The sequence below is a fragment of the Neoarius graeffei genome, chromosome 18 (genome assembly GCF_027579695.1).
Source record: "Neoarius graeffei isolate fNeoGra1 chromosome 18, fNeoGra1.pri, whole genome shotgun sequence".
Taxonomy (NCBI): Eukaryota; Metazoa; Chordata; class Actinopteri; order Siluriformes; family Ariidae; genus Neoarius; species Neoarius graeffei.
The window spans coordinates 61,041,936-61,063,082 of record NC_083586.1 but is presented as its reverse complement, the minus strand read 5'-3'; the positions used below and the strand labels follow the sequence as shown (position 1 = coordinate 61,063,082).

At 45.9% G+C, this 21,147-nt stretch overlaps 1 protein-coding gene and 1 non-coding gene across 2 annotated transcripts; one reads left to right on the top strand and one right to left on the bottom strand.

Moving 5' to 3' along the window:
- Nucleotides 1–1,618: 1,618 nt before the first annotated feature.
- pi4k2a (phosphatidylinositol 4-kinase type 2 alpha) lies at nucleotides 1,619–20,926 on the bottom strand. The gene is made up of 9 exons (XM_060899148.1): nucleotides 20,470–20,926; nucleotides 11,368–11,568; nucleotides 10,833–10,964; nucleotides 10,464–10,617; nucleotides 9,824–9,885; nucleotides 9,628–9,727; nucleotides 5,824–5,957; nucleotides 4,936–4,995; nucleotides 1,619–2,493 (listed from the first exon to the last, which is right to left on the bottom strand). The coding sequence occupies exons 1-9, from the start codon at nucleotides 20,812–20,814 to the stop codon at nucleotides 2,332–2,334; spliced, it is 1,350 nt and encodes a 449-aa protein (XP_060755131.1). The 5' UTR covers nucleotides 20,815–20,926; the 3' UTR covers nucleotides 1,619–2,331.
- On the top strand, nucleotides 11,644–11,716 carry trnav-uac (transfer RNA valine (anticodon UAC)). Its single transcript has one exon. It is a non-coding gene; the product is annotated as a tRNA-Val (tRNA).
- Nucleotides 20,927–21,147: the final 221 nt, after the last annotated feature.

Sequence of the window (21,147 nt, the reverse complement as noted above, 5' to 3'; positions counted from 1 at the left end):
TGACTAACACTCCGAACACACGAGGCTGAGATTTAAGGCAGACTTTGGTGGAAATCTGTCCAACCTCAAACAGCCCGATTTATTTTTCTTCCTCTGGAGCAGCTGAGAACGAAACGAAGGTCTTCACTTGAGGCGGACGTGGAGCTGGAGCACCCGGCCGTACTCCACACTCACGTCAGCGTCATCTTCTGTAGCACGTTAGCAATATACGCACGCTCCAACATTAGGAAATGAATACGGATGACGAAGAATATGCATTGAAGAGCAATCAGTCGTACTTCCACATTATGACGATCACTTTATCATGAGAGAGAAAATAATAAATCAGTGGGATTCGAAGATGAAGATATGTATCTGTGTAGCATTAGAGAGAAATAATCTCACTTCACTGTAATTTATTTTCTCCGTTGTGGATTGAAATAAAAAGTCTAACAGTTATTCTACGATGAGATTGAGTGGAATAACTTTTATTCCATCCACATTCACTGGATTTTGAGAAAACGGAGCTTTTTTTTTTGCAAATTCAATTAAAAAAAATATATATATATACGTCCGACAAAATAATTTCCGCAGCGAAAATCACAGGAGCAATTTGTGAAAATCCTGTAATAATTCTTTTTTAAAAAAAAAAAATCTGTTCTTACCATCAAATACTTTTATTCCATATTGTTTTTTTTTGTGGCTTTGTTTTCGAGTAGAGTTTTTATTTCGTCCTCAGTTAGTTCAGCAACACGCCGCCATTTTGTTTTTCTCTACTCATGGTATATGACCTGATATCCTAGTAGTAGAGTAGCCAATTAGAGCGCGTGATTGCTCATATCCAGTGAATGTGGAGAGAATATAACACAGATGGAGCTGGCTGTATTTTCCAGATGTCTGGGGGGTTCAGGAGTTCTTTGGGTGGTTCCTGGTTGCTTTTATTTATTTATTTTTTTAAAACTGAGAAACCATGACCATCCTTTTGAGTATTTACGTTAGCCAGAGTACTCCAGGAATTACGGTAATTTACACAGACAAACACTAAATAATAACAGGGTTTTTAGTATTACTATTCACCAGTGGAGTGCATTATGGGTAATTTAGCATTATGGGTATTCTTCAAGGCTACATAATTTATCCAATACTGTTTTAGACCATTCACATACAGTACATGTACGTACACACACACACACAAAAAGTGAAGTGTGGCAACATGAACAAGATAAAAAAAAACTACACTACACCACTAGGGGGCGTAAAGCCACATCTGTATTAAATTTACCATGTAACTTGTACTCTGGAGTCTGGAAAATACGCCACACATCTGATTTTTAAAGTAGTATTGTTAGGAAAGTAAGAGATCCATTTTAAAACCAGCATTTCTAAATCATTAACACAGCCGTGATCCGAAATTTATAAATGCAACACTCTGTACTATAATGCCTTAGCACAAGTTAATTTTTGCCTGTTTTTATTTATTCATTTTATAATTTAAAAAAAAAAAAAAAACCAAAAAGGTGTTTATATCCATCTCCACTACATGCATGGTATTGGTTGTTGTAATTTTGTGATTATTTAAGCTGTGAGTTTGTGATGTATGTGTGCGCTATTAAAAAAAAAAAAAAAGCTTCCAGAAACATTTCCTGGTCCTGTTATTTATAACTTATATTTTCTTGCTAAATTACAATACATACAAATGTATACAGTGCATCGCCATGACATTATCAGGTCAGTGTTTTTGACTCACTGAAGTTAATGCATTTCATTAAAGTGTCTGCTTTTCAAAACCAACAGGGCGTGCTTCTGCACATGCTCAGTCAGACTCGGACAGCCTCGGACGCCTGATGTAGGGGAAAAAAATTGTAAAATAAAACACAGGCGAGGCAGAAGGCAGAAGCCGCAGCATTATTCCAACAGAAGTTGGCAAAGATGTTAAAACAAAAATAATAAATAAGTGTGAAATGGCAAGAGAAGCTCGAGGGCGATGCGTTTTGGCGTTTTGTTGTCAGTTGAAGTGGTGATGGACATGCAGCTCATCCTCCACACAGCCAGGGGGCGACAGAGCGCGTGGATGAACGCGCTGCAGGTTTGCGTGCACGTCCATCGGCGATGTGATTGCGGTAAAACGAAGTGTGTCTGCGTGCACGCGTGTGTACATGTGCAAACAGTGTAGCAGGTCAGTGTACCTTCATTAAGGTAAAGTTCCTCTTTACAGAGCAGGAATCGCCGATTTGATTCGGGGGGGGAAAAAGGCTAAAAGGAAGCGGTCCTCTGCTTCTCTCGTCTCAGTACCGTCTCTGTTCAGTTCGCGAGGAAGAGCAGCGTGTCTCGGGTTAGCCCCGCCCCCGCGCATCACCACCATGTGAAGAACGGCCGTCTGCTCTGGAAACTCTGCGTGTAGGAGTCGCTGTTAGCGCGCTGCGGTGCTCGAGCCGACTCCACGATCACGGGGGGCATCTGCACCAGCTGCAGGGGGGATTTACCGTCCTTCAGCGCCTGGATCAGGTTCAGGATCTGAGAGACAGAACCAAACGTTTCACACGGACACACACCACCACTCGGGACTGGAAGATGAAACGCTCTTCTAAAGACCTTTCTGAGCAGATTTTTATTAAAGCAACATACAGATTATTTATAGGATAAAACAGCAGCTTAGTGATGAGGTCTGATTTTATACAGATATATGAGAGAGAGGTGGGTAAAGACGGAGGGAGGGAGAGAGACAGATGGCCGGACTGGTAAAGAGAGGGGGGATGGGAGGAGGAGGAGAGAGAGAGATGGACTGGTAAAGAGGGGGGATGGGAGGAGGAGAGAGAGATGGACTGGTAAAGAGAGGAGGGATGGGAGGAGAGAGAGAGATGGACTGGTAAAGAGAGGGGGGATGGGAGGAGAGAGAGAGATGGACTGGTAAAGAGAGGGGGGATGGGAGGAGAGAGAGAGATGGACTGGTAAAGAGAGGGGGGATGGGAGGAGAGAGAGAGATGGACTGGTAAAGAGAGGAGGGATGGGAGGAGAGAGAGATGGACTGGTAAAGAGAGGAGGGATGGGAGGAGAGAGAGAGATGGACTGGTAAAGAGAGGGGGGATGGGAGGAGAGAGAGAGATGGACTGGTAAAGAGAGGGGGGATGGGAGGAGAGAGAGATGGACTGGTAAAGAGAGGAGGGATGGGAGGAGAGAGAGAGATGGACTGGTAAAGAGAGGGGGGATGGGAGGAGAGATGGATTGGTAAAGAGAGAGGGGATGGGAGGAGAGATGGATTGGTAAAGAGAGAGGGGATGGGAGGAGAGATGGATTGGTAAAGAGAGAGGGGATGGGAGGAGAGAGAGAGATGGACTGGTAAAGAGAGAGGGGATGGGAGGAGAGAGAGATGGACTGGTAAAGAGAGGGGGGATGGGAGGAGAGAGAGATGGACTGGTAAAGAGAGGAGGGATGGGAGGAGAGAGAGAGATGGACTGGTAAAGAGAGGGGGGATGGGAGGAGGAGAGAGAGATGGATTGGTAAAGAGAGGGGATGGGAGGAGAGAGAGAGAGAGAGATGGACTGGTAAAGAGAGAGGGGATGGGAGGAGAGAGAGATGGATTGGTAAAGAGAGGGGGGATGGGAGGAGAGAGAGATGGATTGGTAAAGAGAGGGGGGATGGGAGGAGGAGAGAGAGACGGACTGGTAAAGAGAAGGGGGATGGGAGGAGGAGAGAGATGGATTGGTAAAGAGAGGGGGATGGGAGGAGAGAGAGATGGATTGGTAAAGAGAGGGGGATGGGAGGAGACAGAGATGGATTGGTAAAGAGAGGGGGGATGGGAGGAGAGAGAGATGGATTGGTAAAGAGAGGGGGGATGGGAGGAGAGAGAGATGGATTGGTAAAGAGAGGGGGGATGGGAGGAGAGAGAGATGGATTGGTAAAGAGAGGGGGGATGGGAGGAGAGAGAGATGGATTGGTAAAGAGAGGGGGGATGGGAGGAGAGAGAGATGGATTGGTAAAGAGAGGGGGGATGGGAGGAGAGAGAGATGGATTGGTAAAGAGAGGGGGATGGGAGGAGAGAGAGATGGATTGGTAAAGAGAGGGGGATGGGAGGAGAGAGAGATGGATTGGTAAAGAGAGGGGGATGGGAGGAGAGAGAGATGGATTGGTAAAGAGAGGGGGATGGGAGGAGAGAGAGATGGATTGGTAAAGAGAGGGGGATGGGAGGAGAGAGAGATGGATTGGTAAAGAGAGGGGGATGGGAGGAGAGAGAGATGGATTGGTAAAGAGAGGGGGATGGGAGGAGAGAGAGATGGATTGGTAAAGAGAGGGGGATGGGAGGAGAGAGAGATGGATTGGTAAAGAGAGGGGGATGGGAGGAGAGAGAGATGGATTGGTAAAGAGAGGGGGATGGGAGGAGAGAGAGATGGATTGGTAAAGAGAGGGGGATGGGAGGAGAGAGAGATGGATTGGTAAAGAGAGGGGGATGGGAGGAGAGAGATATGGATTGGTAAAGAGAGGGGGGATGGGAGGAGAGAGAGATGGATTGGTAAAGAGAGGGGGGATGGGAGGAGAGAGATGGATTGGTAAAGAGAGGGGGGATGGGAGGAGAGAGAGATGGATTGGTAGAGGGGGGATGGGAGGAGAGAGAGAGATGGATTGGTAAAGAGAGGGGGGATGGGAGGAGAGAGAGATGGATTGGTAAAGAGAGGGGGGATGGGAGGAGAGAGAGATGGATTGGTAAAGAGAGGGGGGATGGGAGGAGAGAGATGGATTGGTAAAGAGAGGGGGGATGGGAGGAGAGAGATGGATTGGTAAAGAGAGGGGGGATGGGAGGAGAGAGATGGATTGGTAAAGAGAGGGGGGATGGGAGGAGAGAGAGATAGGTAAAGAGAGGGGTTTGGGAATAGATAGATAGATAGATAGATAGATAGATAGATAGATAGATAGATAGATAGATCTGGGAGGAGAGAGAGAGAGAGAGAGAGAGACACTGACCTGTCCTCTCATTACTGAAACCTGTTTGTTGAACTGGCCTCTGTCAAATCCTGGATCTTTCTGCAACACACACACACACACACACACACACACACACAGGGTTAATGTGGGTAAAAGCAACAGATTGTCAAACAGTGACACTTTAGTTTCTTTGTTTATTTATTGATTATTTTAAGTGAATCAGTGAGCGGTCTGGAGCCTTCAGGTGGTTTATATCTGTCCTTAATTACGTGTATAAAATGGACGCCACACGGCACCCCGCAGTCCCTGTGCGCCATGCCCCCCAGTGCGCCATGCCCCCCCACCCGTGTCCACGACTGATTAAACACACCAGCATCGTGTCTCATCACATACTTGTGCCTTATTCTAGACTTTTATTAAACATCAACACGAAATGTTCTGTTATAGTCAGCATTTGAATTTAAAATCTTCTTGAACCGACTGAAAACTCTGCTTTGAGCATCAGCCTTCTCGATTTTCTAGATCACTAAATATTTTTGCATGCACGGTGAGGGATCTGATTTGAAACGCAGATCATGACAACGGCAGAAAGAGAGATGGCGTTCGTCCGACGTCGCTGTGCGTCAGATCGCTAACTCGGACTCCAGATGGACAGATGTTTTGGCTTTCATGCGCCGCCTAGTGGACGCCACGTTTAATCCTCCAGCTGCGTGCAGATGTACACGTGGTGGAAGTGAAGTATATCTGCGTCAGTACAGACTGATCAGGTGTGGAGAAACGAATGACATCATGCAACCCATAACCAGACGATCCAATCCAGAGCTTCGGATTTGTTGCCTTATTGTGTCATAACTAATTTGCATAAAATTAGAGCAGTCTCAGTGCACCTGAGGTCATGGAGCCTGTGTGTGTGTGTCGTCGTCTCACCTTGAAGAGCTCATACAGATCCTCCTCCAGGTCCTTGATGAAGTTGGGGTCAGACAGTTTGGGCAGGACGAGCTCTTTGATCTCCTGAGAGAACGGCACCTTGGCCTGAGCCAGCCACGCCCAGTAGAACGGGTCTACAGCGAACAGACAGAACCTTCTGTGATGTGCTGTAGCACTGAACAGCGAGTGTTTTTATTGCAACGTTATATTTAATTAAAACTACTTATTAAAACTGTCAAAAATCAAGTATCAGAAAGTAATGGGGGGAAAAATCTGCATAAACTAAAACTGACTTTCAAATACTGTACATGGATGAGTGGGATTAGTCAAAGTGGATCCAAGTGACTAGTCTGTGTGAACAACCAACATGACAGTGGGATTAGTTATCACAGACATGTGTGATTAGTCACTACAGATACACATTAGTCTACGTGTGTCTGTGATTAGTCACTGTGTGTTTGTGCGACTGTTCATTGTGTTAATATATGCTCATTCATCGTGGTTGTGTGTGATTAGTCAGTATGGATATGTGCAATTAGTTATGTGACCCATTAGTGCAAACATGTGATTATGCAACATGTGTGTGATTAGTCATCACAGATATAGGAGGTAGGTCTGGGTGGTTAGTTGCTGTGAATACATACAATTGGTTAAACACGAATCGTGTGAGGAGTCAGTATGTGATTATTCGTTGTGGTTGGATGTGATCAGTTATTGGGTGATTAGTCATTATATATGTGTGATTGATCGCTGTGTGACAATCTATGACAGTTAATGAGTAGTCGTTACGTGATTAGTCAGTGTTGATGTATGGTTGGTTAGCATGAATGCATGTGATCACTCGCTGTGTGATTAGTCTCCATACAGAGGATGTGCAGTCACGTAACCCGCACGTGTGTACTCCGTCCACTCCGGCATATTGGACGGCATCAGAATAGTTTACCTTGCGCGAGCGTGATGGATCCAGGGAGTAATCCCCAAGAAAATTCGGAAAATACCCCATCTACATCGCGCGATAACTTGTCTAAGTTTGTTCAGCATCTTGAAGGTGATGTGAGGCAGCGTTACGTGGAAAAGTGTTCCAGGTTGGGGATTGCAGATCCGTACAACTTGCCGCAATCCTTGTTCAGGGAAATTCGGAGCTGCGGTGCCGGCGATTTGCCCGATCTGGCCTACCACGACATTTACAATTTTCTCGTTAATCGTTAATCGTGTTACACTGGCAAAGCCCTCAAAGCTTACAAGAGCCTGGAAGCTTATAAATATTTTGTTGCGGGATGGGTATCCCAACTATACCTCTGGAAGTTCCCGAAGAAGAATGTCTACTTGATAACCTCACGGGTAAGTGGCATTAAGACGTTTATCATAAAGAGACTATGCAGGACATTTTATCGTAAGAATGTTCGAAATCTAAACTCAGTTCCAGATAATGACAGGGTTGTAAATATGTATGTAAAAACAGGAAATCAGAAAGCTGCGCACGTTTGCGCAGCTTCCACGAAAACGTGGGCAGCTTTCTGATTTACTGTTTTCTTCTCATACTTTCTATTTTTCATGGACTGTAAGGCATTTGCTTATTTAGTAATTTTAATACAGAATTTACTCTGATGAAATTATTCAGACACTCCAACGCCCCCCCCCCCCCCCCCCTAAAAAAAAAAAAAAAAAAAAAAATCGGATCTGCACGATTCAGCCGTGAAAAGGCGCATCCGCCGTTTGCATCCCTGTTTAAACTCATAGGTTAACCGACTTTAACCGGCTAATGAGGCTCGGTGGTCGGTCAAGATTTTTTTTTAGTTTTCGCCATCCCTACTATGGATTGGCCTTTCAAAGGCATATATGAGCCAAAAAGATAAAACATTGTCATAGACTAGGCCAGGGTAGTAGGGCTAGGCATAGCCATTTTAAACATTAGAGACTGTCTAGTTTCTAAGGATGCAGCTATCATTCAATCCAAAAATCAACTTAACAGATGTACTAGGAGTACTGAATTAGAAGATTACACCAAATGCTGAACAAGATATAACCATTCTCGAAAGATCTACTCCCACACGCTTGATAATTAGAACGGGTTCGTCTAAGTTCTATGCGCGGCCATGCTGTCCAAAATGGCGGATAATGAATATCACGTGACCTCGTGACGTCACGTGCATGCTCTCTATATGCCATTAGTTATATACACTACCGTTCAAAAGTTTGGGGTCACTTTGAAATGTCCTTATTTTTGAAAGAAAAGCACTGTTCTTTTCAATGAAGATCACTTTAAACTAATCAGAAATCCACTCTATACATTGCTAATGTGGTAAATGACTATTCTAGCTGCAAATGTCTGGTTTTTGGTGCAATATCTCCATAGGTGTATAGAGGCCCATTTCCAGCAACTCTCACTCCAGTGTTCTAATGGTACAATGTGTTTGCTCATTGCCTCAGAAGGCTAATGGATGATTAGAAAACCCTTGTACAATCATGTTAGCACAGCTGAAAACAGTTGAGCTCTTTAGAGAAGCTATAAAACTGACCTTCCTTTGAGCAGATTGAGTTTCTGGAGCATCACATTTGTGGGGTCGATTAAATGCTCAAAATGGCCAGAAAAATGTCTCGACTATATTTTCTATTCATTTTACAACTTATGGTGGGAAATAAAAGTGTGACTTTTCATGGAAAACACAAAATTGTCTGGGTGACCCCAAACTTTTGAACGGTAGTGTACATATATAGGACTGTTAATATGGGTGTGTGATTAGTCATTGTGTGATTGGTCAGTGCTGATGTGTGGCTGGTTAACATGGATGTGTATGATTAGTTATACACTACGTTCACACTGCAGGCTGAAGTGACTCAAATCCGATCTTTTCGCCCATATGTGACCTGTATCCGATCTTTTATTGACAATATGAACGACACAGATCCGATTTTTTCAAATCCGACCCAGGCCGTTTGGATATGTGGTCCTAATTCCGATTCCTATCCGATCTTTTCATATGCGACTTCAGTCTGAACCGCCAGGTCGCATTCATCCGACTTACACGTCATCAACAAGCCACAAACGTCACTATTCTGCGCTGAAGTAGGCGGCGGGTCTCTCAAAAAAAAAAAAAAAAAAAAAAAAAAAAAACTTACAACAACATGGCTTTGATGTTGCTTTGAACGGAGGTTGCAGTCACTACCCCGCAGAACGCCTGAGCCAAAACCCTTGCCCTCTTCCTTCTCAACCTCCTCCTTAACATCAGGCTATTGTGCATGTTCTGGCTCCGTCGCAACAACAACTGCATCATCGCCAGGTACTCCATGCTGGCTACTGTCATACACAGGAAACTTTAGGTTACTTCCGTAAACGCTGGCCATGCTCACTGCGTGTGACGTCGTCGTATCCTGCAATGCGCATGCGGAACACTTTTAGGTCGCTTTTCGTTCATACTGAGGATCACATACAAGTCGCATATATTTGTTAATGTGAACGACAATAAAAGAAAATAGGTCTGCACACTGCATCCAGCAGTGTGCAGACCTATTTTCTTTTATTGTCTGACATTTTTGTCTGGCACCTGCAAAGAGTTTTTGGATGTGCGCACCCTACTCAAACGATTAATGTGAACGACCTCACAAAAAAATCGGATTTCACAAAAAAATCGGAATTGAGCATTAAGCCTTGCAGTGTGAACGTAGTGCTAGATACACGTGACTGTTGATGTGGGTGTGTGATTAGTCGTTGTGTGATTAGTCAGCGATGATGTATGGTTGGTTAACGTGGCTGTATGTGATTAATCATTGTGTAATGCATGTGGTGAATGCTGATTGGTTTACAGGCTCTCCAGGAGTCTGGGTGTTTAAGGGGAAACGCCAGGCCGTTGTCAATGGCTGCTATTTTAATGACAGGTTCCTTCACCACCACCCAGTCACTGTCCTACAGGACACACACACACACTCATTTAAAATTTACATCAATATCATAAGCATGTCATTTAAAACGTCTACATGAAACAGAAGTAAAAATCTGCACCCTGTTCCCTGATGTGTCCATGGGGCAGTCGTACTTTATGAGCCAGTTGTCGTTGCCTCGATCTGCAGGATTACAGACAACACACAGGGTTTAGTACAATAATCATCTACTCTTATTCATCAATGATGTGTCATCAAGTCTGTGAAAACGAGCGCACACAAATCTGATGATGGTCCCGTCACTAACGTCATTAACAGTAATTAATACACTGCTAAAAATAAATCAGATCAATTCAGTTCAGTTTGAACATCAGTACTGTTTTGACTGCATTGCTTATAACTGGAACAAATTCTGTACAAGTCTGGAGGCGACACTGAACACTCGCCTTTAACTGCATTTGGTGTGAAGAATGTGTGCCATGTAAATGATGAGCAAATTATATTCAAATTTTGAGTTGTTCATAAACCCAGACTCTCTTCCTTATCTGAGGGTTTCATGAAACAGCTTCGGGCTTGATGAATAAAAGGCTAATATTTTAAATTTAATTCGCCTATTTGTCCATTAATTTCCCCATTTGTGTCCATTATCCCTTCATTTCTGTAAAAAAAAAAAAGCTGTGATGCAGCTGCTGGAGCGAGGCGTGGCTTACAATACAGCTGCTGGAGCGAGGCGTGGCTTACAATACAGCTGCTGTAGTTACCTGTGTTCCTGATGATGTAATCCAGCACCACCAGCCTCTCGAACTGGAGCTGGAGCTGACGGTTGTTGTTTTCAGGCAACGGCTCGGTTTCAAACCGCCGCAGCCAGAAATCCGCATCTTTATAACCGTCTACGAAGAGCTGGAAGGAGCCGACCTGAAGCGGAAACACCGTCAGAGTGATCGTTAAACACGGATCAGACTTTTCTCCCGGCCGACAGGAGGCGCTGTGTGCTCGGAACAAGATGCAGTGATGGAGCCAGACAACTGCAGATCAATGCTGATCATACAAGACATGCAGGAGGCGGAGCTTAAAACACGACGAGCTAGTGCCAAACAGGTGAGCGTGTTACCGAGGGGGGCGGAGCTCACCTTAGGCGGCAGGCCGATCCTGTGGAAACGCTGCCCCACTTTTGGCACTTTCTCCAGAGCGAGCCGCTTCCCCCGAGACTTCACCCTGTCGATGGCACTGTAGTTAAACGTCTCACTCGCCAAATACACCACCTGGGAAACACACAGCCATATTAGTGTGAATAAGTGTGTGTACAAGTACACCACCTGAGACACACGCACATGTATTTGATATAAACACACACACCTGTATCTCTGCTGATGGTGTGTGCGCGCGCGCACGCATGCTGTATAGAGGATACTTGATAAAATATGTCTGTGTGTGTGCGAGAGTTTAAGCCGATGCCATCAACAGGAAGTGAGAATGCTGACTGAAAAGGGAAACCATTTAACCACCCCAGCAGGCCCTAGTTCCATTTACCTTGCTCTGGTTTCACAAGAGCGTGCGCACACACACACAAAATGTCAAAGCTCTGCCGTATCTTGCACAACACACTGCATTCTCTTTTGGGAATGCACTTTCTAGTTGGTGTGTGTGTGTGTGTGTGTGTCTGACCCTGGTCCTTGGCACGATGTTGAGCTCCAGTTTCTGGTCCACCAGGCTAGCTCCAGCCTCAGACAGGTATCCCTGGTTGAGGACGAGGCAGTCTCGACCGAAGCAGCAGGGGCAGCACAGCTTCTGCAGCCACTTGGTCCACTTGGGGTTCAGCTGACCGTACGGTTCCTCGTTCTTCGGCTTGAACACGCCGATGATCTTCTGCACCACACACACACACACGGCATTGAAACACACATTAGCTATAAGATACAGGTTATTACCGCATCATTAGTTGGTTCCATAGTATAATGGTCATCATGTCTGCTTTACATGCAGAAGGTCCTGGGTTCGATCCCCAGCGGAACCATATATTTGAAGTAATGATAAAAAAAAAAAAAAATTACAAGTCCATTTCTAGAGATCCTAAGAAAACAACTTCTCAACTCAGGATTCCTACTTGGGTACACTCGACATGCGATTAGAGATTGACTAATCACAAACATGTCAACTAATATCACACATTCACGCCAATTGCTCTCTCATACACACACACACACACACACTAAAACACAATAACTAATCACACGTGATCACGACGAATAATCACACAACGACTAACCACACTGACTAATCACATGGACTTTTCCTGGACCTGGTGTTTCTCTGTTGAGTGTCAGACACGTGCAGTTTGTATAAGGATATAAAACATTCCTGGCAAATAAACCAGGTTCTGATCAGACGGAACCAGCTATAAAAAGGTCAACAAACACACACGGACGTGATCTTCAGGTGTCCACATACTTTTGGCTGCGCAGCGTATTTACTCCTTCACACAATCAGGAGAAACAACCCGAGCTCATTATCCCTTACGCTGAAGGCCAACGAGACAATCCAGCAGATGTAAGCCCTGGTGATGCAGTGTCAGTCAAGCCAGTGGGCGGGGTTTAGGGCTCACATTTACACAACTGGGCGTGTCTGGAACCGACAGTAATCGCTCTAATCTAATCACTTCCACAAAGGATCTGATCATCTGATGACGGGATTTCTGATCATCACACTGACTAGGAGCTGATTGGACAAGGACACTTTATTTAACCAGATGTTGCCTGCGACACATCACGCTACTGTGAAAATATGAAAAACCCAAAGTGAATATTGCAACAGGTTCCAGAAAAACACACACACACACACACACCACACTTCTCTACAGCGCAAGTGAAAACGGTCTCCGGATCTTTCTATGATTCAGTGCAGCTAATTACAACACCACGGTTTAGATTAGTCAAGACCACATGACACCCCGATTCCTCACAGAGATCAAATCCCTTTCCCACTCAACAGAGAGAGAGGGAGAGAGAGAGAGAGACAGACAGCGAGCGAGAGAGACAGACAGACAGAGGCACAGAAAGAGAGAGAGACACAGACAGACAGAGACCGACAGAGAGAGAGAGACACACACACACAGAGAAAGAGAGACACCAAAAAGAGAGACAGACAGACAAAGAGAAAGACAGACAGACAGCGAGAGAGAGAGAGAGCTGCTAAAACTGAACTATAAGGAAGTGAATTTGTGATGGCAGTAAATCATCTTGGACTGTGTGTGTGTGTGTATGTTCGGATCCCTACGGCACCAATCAGTTGCCAGATCAATAACACATTTCGACCAATCACAGACGGCCTGTCAGTACAGTGGCTGGGACAGCTCCGCCTTACACACATCTCTAGGTCAGATTCCTCTTCCTGCTCCGTCTCAGTTCACTCTTACACTTTTTTGGTACAACATACATTTTTAGCAGCACGTTTACCCGTTTACTGGCCGCCTCGTGTCTGTTTGGAGCAGCGACGGTTTTCTGCAGCTTTAATCGGAGGCTTCAAACCAGATTCCTGCTGCGTTTGTGGTCAGATCTTTAACAGTTAAACACACGTCCATATTTAACAGGATCTGCATTTTCACATCACTGGCATCCAAAACTATTATAATATTTAAAGATCCCATGTTCTACATTACTCTTGCCTGCCCATCACTGTTACCATGACGACCAGCGTGGCCACGGGAGCACATGTGACTCCAGTCCACACAAATCTGATTTGGTCACTCAGACTACAAATCAGATTTAGGGAGTAAATGAGGTTAGCAGTGTGAGTGAACGGTCAGGAGTGTGCTCTGATCACACACACACACACACACACACCCTGCTAAGCTATTACAACAATCCACCCGAGTCCAACACAGAACCTCACACAAGAGCCTTTTGAATCAAAGATGTAATTTGGTTAACTGAAGCATCACGACTCAAATTAGGCTCCAATCAGGAGAACTCAAACTCACGCAGCGCCGTCGTCCTTTAAAACAGGCTCATGGATCCGTCCTGCAGAGTTCTAGACCTGAACAATGGACTTCATGAACTCTAGAACTGACCAAAAGAAATTCAAGAGATCCAGAACCTCCACCATGTGATTTCCAGACTCTCCGTCTTATTAGCTCGAGAAGTCATCAAAATGATTCCAGACAGGTCCAGGACCTCCAGCAGAGAGAGTCAGTGCGTTTACATGCACATGAAGAAAATCGAATTTCTGCCGTAGCTCGACTGAAATCGAAGTTCTAAATGCCATGGAAACACCTTAGCTCGGCTGAAATCGAACCGAACTAGATTTCTCGTAATCGAGCTACGCGACCTAGATTATGTGATTGTAGCCGAGCTACTTAGTGCATGTAAACCCTATCGAGCTACGTAGTCCAGCTACTTACTTCAGCACTGCCCCTTCCGGAAGTGACTAGTGACGAGACCACAAGCGGGAAACACAACAGCCTCGGTCGGCATGACAACAGTAGTAGTAGCGAGCAGCAGAAGAGGTCAGGAGGAACACGGAGAACGAACGAACGAACAAGAGAAAATGGTGAGCAGAAACGTGAACTGATAACTTTGTTTACACTCTTGAATAGCTCTTCTTCATGACGACAACCGGAAGTGTACCAACACGATGGGGCATGTAGCGCCACCTGTGGCTCGGGTGCACAATGCACCTCACACAATAGCTCGATTTCCTTGTGTGCATGTAGGGTTGGATTTCTCTGGCACCCTGCTGGGACCCTTAGCTCGATTACTGACAGTAGCTCGATTTGGATGTGCATGTAAACGCACTGAGTGACAAAACTCTAAAGAGTTCCAGACCTCCAAAAAGTTCTAGAATTGAACAAAAGAATTAAGCAGAGTTGCAGAACTTCCACCATGTGAATTCTACAGCTGAACAAAATTCCAGAGATTTCCAGATTTTCCACCACACCAGCACTTGAAGCAAACAATGGAATTCTAATGAGTTCAAGAAGTTCATAATCTTTAGAACCTCAAGAGCTTCAAAACGTCTAGAAACCGAGTTCTGGAATTAAAATCATTCCTGGGATTTCCAGAATCTCTACCTAATGAATTCTAGATCTCAACAAAATAATATTCTAACCTCCACTATGAGAGTCTGAGACCTAAAGTCAGAACTCTGAAGAGTTCCAGAAATTCCAGACAGTTCCAGAACCTCCAGCATGTGAGGTTCAGTACCAAGCAAAATAATTCTATAATCCAGTCCCAGAACCTCCACCAAATGACTCCTAAAACTCAATTCAGAATCCCAAAGAGCACCAGAATTTCTAGAGAGGTCCGGAACATCCACCATGCAAGTTCTCAAACCGGGGGGAGGAAAAAAAACAAAACAAACAAACAAAAAAAACCACACAACTCTGGAGTTTTGAGCATCTCTACAAAACAAGTACGACAAACAAACGAATTCTGAAGAATCCTCCAAAGCTGTGGAACTGAAAAAAAGTCATTCTGGATACTTCCAGAACCTTCACCTCATTGGGTTCTGAAGAGTTCCAGAACTTCAATCGCACAATTACTACAGCTGAACAAAATTCCGGACTGTTCCAGAACCTCCACAACATAAGCATCGAAACTGAACAATAAGTCATTCTAGAGAGCTCCAGAATCTGACCTTGCATGTTCTAGAACTGAACAAAACGACTCCAGAGAGTTCCAGAACATCAGTTACATGAATCCTTGAACTGAACAGAAGAACTGTTCTTGAACCCAAGTGATCTGGAGTGAAAAATAAAAGTGAAAAAAAAAAAAGTCAAACAAGACAGCTTATCAGGAAATGGCTCCGATCAATAAAAGCTAATGGATTAACACTCTTCCTTTGTTTGTTTGCTTAAGGTGACTCAGGACTCAAAGGTGACGACACACCTCTCAAGCTGAAACAGCTCAGAACAGAACAAACTGCTCCACATGACACCGATTTACATTCCTCAGGTGTCCAGTTAACGGGCTGTGTGTGGATTTACAGCTCCGGCTCTGGAAATGGACAGAGAAGGAGAACTGGGCCACGTCAGACTTCCTCTCAGAGCGAAACGTGGTGATGTCGAGTACGGAGGAAAAACCCAGACCACAGCCTGACAGTTCTGATGATCTCCAAGTCATGTTAGGATATGATTTAGGCTCAAGTCTTTAGAAGAGACTGAACATGTGACAGTGAGGCTCTTCATGGAGGAACAAATCTACAGCAGTATCAGGTCCAGGCTCCATAAACGTGCAGTTTTATACTGATTAATACATGAACAAATGGAGGAGGAAAAAAAAAAGGGGTTAAGTCTTGCGCTCTCGCTCTCTCACACACAAACCTAAAAACCTCCTCACAAAAGCTGAGCTCATTCTGACCTTGTAACAGACATGTTACTGCATCATAAAACACGACAACCAATCAGGATCCAGTACGCAAATGAGCCCATGCAGTACCAGTTTTCGCATTACAAGTCACACATCTTAAAAACAACAACAACAACAACAACAATAATAACCAAGAAACAGATTAACGTAAGAGTTACCATTTTGCTGATCAGCTCGAGTGAGTAACAGTAGCATCCGGAACGCTGCAGAAGTCCACAGGTCAGAGAATTCTGTACAGTTAAAGAGCAAACTGGTTGCCCACTCATGGGTCTCGCCAGGCCCACTCATACTGGTTGCCCACTCATACTGGTTGCCCACTCATACTGGTTGCCCACTCATACTGGTTGCCCACTCATTGGTCTCGCCAGGCCCACTCATACTGGTTGCCCACTCATGGGTCTCGCCAGGCCCACTCATGGGTCTCGCCAGGCCCACTCATACTGGTTGCCCACTCATGGGTCTCGCCAGGCCCGCTCATACTGGTTGCCCACTCATGGGTCTCGCCAGGCCCGCTCATACTGGTTGCCCACTCATGGGTCTCGCCAGGCCCGCTCATACTGGTTGCCCACTCATGGGTCTCGCCAGGCCCGCTCATACTGGTTGCCCACTCATGGGTCTCGCCAGGCCCGCTCATACTGGTTGCCCACTCATGGGTCTCGCCAGGCCCGCTCATACTGGTTGCCCACTCATGGGTCTCGCCAGGCCCGCTCATACTGGTTGCCCACTCATGGGTCTCGCCAGGCCCGCTCATACTGGTTGCCCACTCATGGGTCTCGCCAGGCCCGCTCATACTGGTTGCCCACTCATGGGTCTCGCCAGGCCCGCTCATACTGGTTGCCCACTCATGGGTCTCGCCAGGCCCGCTCATACTGGTTGCCCACTCATGGGTCTCGCCAGGCCCGCTCATACTGGTTGCCCACTCATGGGTCTCGCCAGGCCCGCTCATACTGGTTGCCCACTCATGGGTCTCGCCAGGCCCACTCATAGGCCGAATCCCATTTCACCCCTTGGACCAACCCCTTGGCCCTTCCCCTCCATTTTGCGCGTTCACGTGAAGGGGTAGGGGTATCCCAATCCCAGTTAACGCGGAGGGGTAGGGGAAGGGGTAGGGCTTCTGTACCCCTCCAAACGGAGATTTTCCTGGAGCTGACTCCGAACGAAGGGGTTTGAGTGATTTCCCACAATGCCATGCGGATTTCAGCGAGATTTCATGCGGATTTCAGAAAGATGGCGGCTCCCATGGCGAAAGATTGTCATAAATGTATTTTCTCCATTATTTACGTGTTTTAAGTTGTTATCCAGAGGAAACACGCCGCTTGATTCGCTTTCGAGCTGAGAATGAGCAGCGATTTCTGAAATCCAAGCTGCTGCTAAAAAGCTTTGGGAGTGAGTATTGTTTTCGGTTGCTTTACTGCGTACGTTTTGTTCTGTTATTCTCGCTTTTATTGTTTACATGAGTGTTCTGACACCTCATTCTGTCGGATGTGGTGCGCGAAGCGCCAAAGATATCCCATTCAGTGGTGTTAGTTAACAAATCACACCCTGCCAGCAGAGATTTCTGGTTCTGGCTCTGACTGTAGCGGCTGGTCGCAGCCAATGACGCATTTGGTCGCGTTTTGCTAAAGTAAACGCTGACGGAGGTACGCGATGACGTATGCGATCGTTGAAGGGCTATCCCAATACGTAAGGGTTGAATTTCAAGCCCTATCCCTTGTAGCTCAGTTTCAAGGGAAAGGGCCAAGGGGAAGGGGGAGAAATTAGAATTGGGATTGGGCCATACTGGTTGCCCACTCATTGGTCTCGCCAGGCCCACTCATACTGGTTGCCCACTCATTGGTCTCGCCAGGCCCACTCATGGGTCTCGCCAGGCCCACTCATGGGTCTTGACGCGTGGGGGATCCCAGGCTATCCCTGCTGAAGATCTTAGAACAAGATCTCCGGCTTCTCTTGGGTGACGATTGCAACATCTTGGATGGTGCAAGACTAGCATTAGATTGCAACAGATGGCATCGCCGCTTGTTAACTGCACTGAATGAACGCAAAAAAATGTGAGTTGTCACCTGATGACTGAAGACCTGGACAAGGTAAGAGCAAAGCTGATTATAGCCCCGCCCACAAAACAAAAATGACTCCCCCAGTCCTCTGGCCGTGTGTGTGTGTGTATATATATATATCTCTCAAGTCTCACGCATTGAGCGTGACAGTCACGCTTTTCGGTCTTTTGTCACGCACTCCAGCCACACATTGTATTTCTCACGCTGAAAAAAAATTATAATATAAATTTCTCTGGCGCGCCGCTATCGTTATGGAAACGGCAGGAAACAAACGCGTCTCCCATGAGTCGAGCCTGCCACTTACCAGCCAATCAAAAAAAGGAAAAGGGCGGGGCTACACAATAGCCAATCAGAAGCACTATTGTATCTGGGTCGATAACGCAACAACCAATGAAAAAAGCATTGTTATCCCAGGAATTGTTCACATGATTCTGCTACAACCATCTTCTGAAAGTTTTGTTCAGTGGACACCGTGAGGATGAGCTCCGAGCAGCACAGAGACCAGAGGAAGGCATATCCTGTTTTAATGTTACAGCAAATTCACAACTTGCTTGACACAAGAAATGACAGCTTGCCTGCTGTGAGAGAATGTTGCCCAGATAATCAGCATGGACATGGTCAGGTTTGACAGGAGCTGAGCTGTATTGCACCTGTTTAAATGATCCCCTGGCGAGCAGCTCCACTTGTTCACAGGCAATAACAGACGCTGGTCAGTAATAATAACAGCGACACTAACGTGTGTTTAAAGCAGCATGTAAGAGTGAAGTTTTTCTTTTTAATTTGTCAGCAGTTATGAAAGAGCTGTTTGTGAAAGATTAAATTTTTATTGTTCATAATATAGAAACTGCGTGACTCCAGGGGAAGATATAGGGAAGAGGAAAGTCCAACTATTACAGATTACAGAACCCAACATCTTTTGACATTGAGGAGTTTTGGGGAAGAATGTCCTCAAAAAAGAACAAAGTAAGAAATTTTTTGCACACAACATGACTTGCTCATTATTAAGATAAAAGGAAAACATTTAAGTAATCGAGGCCCTTGGTTCCTTTTTCAAAGGCGACTGGCTTGAACCAATTTGGGAGGCTATCGAAGATCACAACCTTGGTTTTGGTGCTTCCTCATTCAAATGCTGACACCGAGAGGGTATTTTCAATGGTCAGTCTGAACAAAACTTCAACCCGAAACAGCTCGTCCCTGGACGGGACATTGGCCTCTATCATGACCCTGAAAATGGCTGGACTTGAGCCGAACTGTTTTAAGTGGGAGCCAACAACACAAATGACGAAGGACTCCAAAAAGGCAACAAACACTTACAATAAACAACACCAGTCATAATCTCTCTCTCTCTCTCACACACACACACACACACACACATTTATTCAATACACGGAAATTGAATAAAGACTTTGTATTTGGTTGAGTTGTCAGTGCCGTGTGTTATCCTTTCTTCTGCAAGTCTGAGCAGTTATTAATAACAACAACACTAATAATAATAATATTATTAATATAATTAAAGAATGGCCGGCACGGTGGTGTAGTGGTTAGCGCTATCGCCTCACAGCAAGAAGGTCCGGGTTCGAGCCCCGTGGCCGGCGAGGGCCTTTCTGTGCGGAGTTTGCATGTTCTCCCCGTGTCCGCGTGGGTTTCCTCCGGGTGCTCCGGTTTCCCCCACAGTCCAAAGACATGCAGGTTAGGTTAACTGGTGACTCTAAATTGAGCGTAGGTGTGAATGTGAGTGTGAATGGTTGTCTGTGTCTATGTGTCAGCCCTGTGATGACCTGGCGACTTGTCCAGGGTGAACCCCGCCTTTCGCCCGTAGTCAGCTGGGATAGGCTCCAGCTCGCCTGCGACCCTGTAGAAGGATAAAGCGGCTACAGATAATGAGATGAGATAATTAATGAAAGACCCCCATTCCTGAGAGCCCTGATATATAAGTGTACCTTAAAGATCTTTAAGCTGTGTATTTATTTACACTGCTCCTGCTTGTAGTTCACTGGAGACCAAAAGTAAACAAAATAATAAACCCAGATGACGTAGGAGGGAGTACAGATTACCCACAATGCACTTAGAGATTCGTAATGACACAGCGTGTTTCCAAGGAGAAAAAACAAAAAAACAAAAACAAACTACGGAATACAGTGCATTACGTTTTAAAATTACTAGCATATTTTTGTTTGTGGTAAAAGTTGGTACTTCCGGGGCCTTGTGTGACGTCACTGCTGCGGTGATGCAGCACCCTGTTAAACTGGAGGAAAAAAAAAAAAAAAAAGAGAGAGCGCTTACCCGGAAGTGATTAGTGTAACAGTTTAAGGCTGAACGATTGTTTGTGTTTGCGCTTCTGAACTCCTCACCCCGTGCGAGTCTTTGACGAAGTAGCTCCCGCTGGAGCCCTGGTAGATCCGCTCGGGGTAGATCCCGTCCTCGATGGCTCTCTCCGCCTTGCGGATGATCTCCCTGAACTCGGGATCCTCCGGGAACTCGTTTCTGTGCAGCCCCCGCGGAGATCCACCCCGGTTCCGGTCGCGCTCCAGCAACGGCTGCCTCTCCCGGCTGCGCCCAGGACTCCCCGCCGGGACGCGGATCACCGTGCCCGGCGCACCGCCAAATCCGCCCCGGGGACTCGCCGGCTCACCGGAGAACGCTCCGAAGTCGGCGGAGTCGCGCAGAGGAGACACGAGCGGACTCGTTTCATCCATGAGGGAGAGAAGAGACGAAAAAGTTTTAATCAATGAAAGCGCCGCGCAGAACAAGCTCCTCAAACTAAACAAGTCTCCTGACCAACAACTTCCGGATAGAGGCGGAGCCTGGTGAGACAGCGACACGCGTCTTAGCCAATCAGCGCGTGCGCACGAGCGGCTGTTTCCGGAAGTGCGTCTCTATTGGTTACAAACGCACCGCCCACCCTCAGACACCTGACAAAACACATCATCATCGCCTTCATGAATAAACATTTTTTTCTTCTCCCCTAAATGTCTCTTGTTTATATTACAATTAAATTTACGCACAAATAACACATTTTACGTACTGTA

Coding starts and splice junctions, on each gene's coding strand:
- pi4k2a (XM_060899148.1), bottom strand. CDS start 20,814: ATGGATGAAACGAGTCCGCTCGTGTCTCCTCTGCGCGACTCCGCCGAC. Junction 9,728..9,823: donor TGGACACATCAGGGAACAGG/GTGCAGATTTTT, acceptor TGTGTCCTGTAG/GACAGTGACTGGGTGGTGGT. Junction 2,494..4,935: donor TTTCAGTAATGAGAGGACAG/GTCAGTGTCTCT, acceptor TCTGTCTCTCAG/ATCCTGAACCTGATCCAGGC.